At 47.8% G+C, this 3,172-nt stretch overlaps 1 protein-coding gene across 1 annotated transcript; it reads right to left on the reverse strand.

Moving 5' to 3' along the window:
- Positions 1-6: 6 nt before the first annotated feature.
- Positions 7-2,125, reverse strand: LOC108447283 (alcohol dehydrogenase 1-like). Its single transcript, XM_017736748.1, has 3 exons — positions 1,641-2,125; positions 1,295-1,436; positions 7-106 (listed from the first exon to the last, which is right to left on the reverse strand). Exons 1-3 carry the CDS (start codon positions 1,809-1,811, stop codon positions 15-17), a joined length of 405 nt encoding a protein of 134 aa, XP_017592237.1. The 5' UTR covers positions 1,812-2,125; the 3' UTR covers positions 7-14.
- Positions 2,126-3,172: the final 1,047 nt, after the last annotated feature.

The following is a 3,172-nucleotide window of genomic DNA, read 5'->3' on the forward strand; positions in this document are numbered from 1 at the left end:
AAGGGAAAGCAAACTCACTGGCACTTCTGGCAGAAGTTGGATTCAGGATTTAGGCAGAAGCTGCATTTCCCACACTGAGGCACGCAGAGTGGGATGACTTTGTCTCCTGCAAGAAATTGGATCTCTCTTAGGTGCCTTTTGCTCAGCAGGCCCTAAGGGCATTGCCTGTTGAATCACCCACCCCTCCTGAGCTTTCTGATGGCAGCAACCTACTGTCTTGGGGTGACCTTATGGTGTGTATCCCATATCGCTGCCTATGCCCAGAAATTAGTTTTTGTGCCTTTCTATGCCTCTAAACTGAGCCTGAGAGGGGGAAGGAAAAAACTGAGCAAAACTTTTTCAAAGCATTTTGCAGCTTGTTCAAGGTCACACACAGATAGCAATTGGTTTTCCCAGCTTCGGCAGGGGAGGGAGGAAGCACCCGGCTTGCTGCTCCCCGAACAGCTTTTTGGCCAGTGGTTCAGCTGCTTTTTCTCCGGAGAGAGACTGAGATTTCTCTGGAGAGAGACTGAGAGTTGAATTTTTCCTTCCCTGGAATTTCAGATTTTTCCCCTTTTCTACTGGACTGCTTGATTGCTTTAACATCAGAGCACATTGGGAGGACTTTCCACCGGGCACAGAGGACCTGGCCCTGGGCCAAGCCCCAGCTCCGAGTAGACCAAAGGGAGGACTCTAACACTTTCCCAGGTTTTTTTTCCACAGCGACAGATTTTTTTATTTAGCATTATTTTCCTTTCCTGTGTGTTTGTTAAATAAATAGTTTTATTTCCTTCACTTTCCTTCGAGGAAAATTTTTTTTTCCCGAACCTGGTGGGGGAGGGGTGGTTGTGCCTTCTCTCAGAGGATATATTTCTAAATTTGTCCAAACTGGAACACCTACCATGAACCCTCTGCTTTCCCTGTGAGGATTTTTTTTATTTAGCATTATTTTCCTTTCCTGTGTGTTTGTTAAATAAATAGTTTTATTTCCTTCACTTTCCTTCGAGGAAAATTTTTTTTTCCCGAACCTGGTGGGGGAGGGGTGGTTGTGCCTTCTCTCAGAGGATATATTTCTAAATTTGTCCAAACTGGAACACCTACCATGAACCCTCTGCTTTCCCTGTGAGGATGAAATGCTCTAGGCCCCACTCGTGTACATGAGGAACAGATTGGGAAAGTGGACATGAGAGTCCAGTGCAGTGAGTGTGCAGTCAGGTTTTGAACCACTGACTCAGGAGCAGGGAGAAGTTTCTGAGCGCCTGGCAGAGCTTTGAGTCCTGAATCCTGGGTGTGCATTTGAGTGTGTGTTGGTTACCTGGTTTCACAGAGGTCACTCCTTCTCCAATGCTTTCCACAATCCCACCTCCTTCGTGGCCTGGGATAACTGGGAATTCCACATTAGGAAAGGAACCTGTCAAAATGTGTTCATCTGTGTGACAGATGCCTGTGGCCACAATCTGTTTGGAGAAGAAAGAGTAAATGGTGGTTTTTAGAAATAGTACAGCCTCTGTTTATCTCAGTTTGTGGAAGGATTTTCCACAGAACTACTCTGGACGGTTAAGGCCCATGGGTGGACACAGATCTCTGAGTTGTATTCAAGGTACAGCCGCAAGAAGAGCAACTCCGGCAAGGGAGAAAAAATTATTGAAATGTGTTTTTACCTTGATCCGGACTTCCCCTGCCTTTGGGGGTGCAACTTCCACCTCCTCAACAGAGAGTGGTTTTCCTGGAGCCCAGGCAACAGCAGCTCTGCACCTGATAACCTGGAAGCAACCGAGAGGATTACATTGCATGGGAACATTTGCCTTTAGCACACAATTGGGGGAAGTCATCCTGCAATCACCTGAACCCCAGGTGTTCAAACTTGGTCATCCTCAGCTGCACCTGAAAGCAAGTGATGCTGAATAAACACTGGCCTAGTTTAAGGTCTGAGGAAACCCCATTTGTGGTTTGTCACCCAAAGAGTATCAGGTATAGCCTTGGAAAATTATTGGGTTGTGATAGCTTTTGTGGATTTTTCATAACATCGCCATATGTTACTGGCCAGATTGTGCTCTCATCGGGACTGTGGACCCTACCTAGTGGAAATGTCTATGGAGAGCTTTGATGTCAGCCTTGTAAGACACTGGTCTGAAGGTGAGTGAGAGTGGTTATGGAATTGTCCCCATCTGATTGGCAACTCGATAATTCTTTTCCCTCTACCAAGGCTTGATTTGCGTGTGACATCACTCAAACCCTTCCCTGTTTAACTGAAAGCAGTTTGACATCAGCAAAATGTAGCTTGCAGCTTGAAAAGGGTATTGCCGTGGCCAAGGCTGAGTGGAGGAGGTGAGTGGCTGAAGAGGGCACCACTGAAGAGCCACGTTTGCTGCCAGAGCAGGAGCAGAGAGTAGGATTGAGCAGGAGGGTGTTTTTCAGAGCAACACAATTCCATATTTTGTCTCCTGAGCAGCTGGGCAGGACAGAGGGGGAACGCACTACCTACGGCAGGTATGGACACGTGCAGTTGTCTGAAAGCAGAAGCTGGTGAAACTCACGGGGATTTGGAAGAGCTGGGGGAGTAAGGCTGGAGGAAAGAGGGCATGCAGAGTGGTGTGCAGGCTGAGCCTTTTGCAGGGGATTTTGCCAAGAGCAGGGCACCCAGGAGGGAAAGGGAGATGGGAAGTGCGATGTCCGGATGCTGGATTCTCAGGAGCTCAGGGAGTGCTGAGGGGAGGAGCTGGATATCGACAGGGAGACAGATGGGGGCTGAAGTCCTCCAGGGAGGCTTTTATCAGTGACCCTGCCCTTGGGCTGTTCTCTGCCCTCCCTGTCTGAAAGGCTCAGAGAGCTCAGAAAGACTTTTTTTCCCTCCAATTGCTTCTGGCGGATGTGGAGGGAGGAGACTTGCGTCACTACTGGGGTTTCCTCAGAGTCCCCTTTTTGCCATATTGGAGCATTTGACCTGGTGGCCATTCACACCACAATATTTGCAAAGGGATTAAAAATTAAAAAAAAATAACAGAACCAAAGGCAGTGAAGACGTGGTGTGGTGGACAAACCCACATGTCCTCCTGGGTTTCAGCTTTACTGTCTATGGTATTGCAGTTATTTTCACCAGAGCAGCAAGGGCAGAATGTGTCAGAAGGAGATTTTTTTTCCAGGGACACATTTGCTTCACTCCTGTGTAACCAGATTTGTGAGTCGCTTCATT

Source organism: Corvus brachyrhynchos, unplaced genomic scaffold, assembly GCF_000691975.1.
Source record: "Corvus brachyrhynchos isolate BGI_N302 unplaced genomic scaffold, ASM69197v1 scaffold175, whole genome shotgun sequence".
Taxonomy (NCBI): Eukaryota; Metazoa; Chordata; class Aves; order Passeriformes; family Corvidae; genus Corvus; species Corvus brachyrhynchos.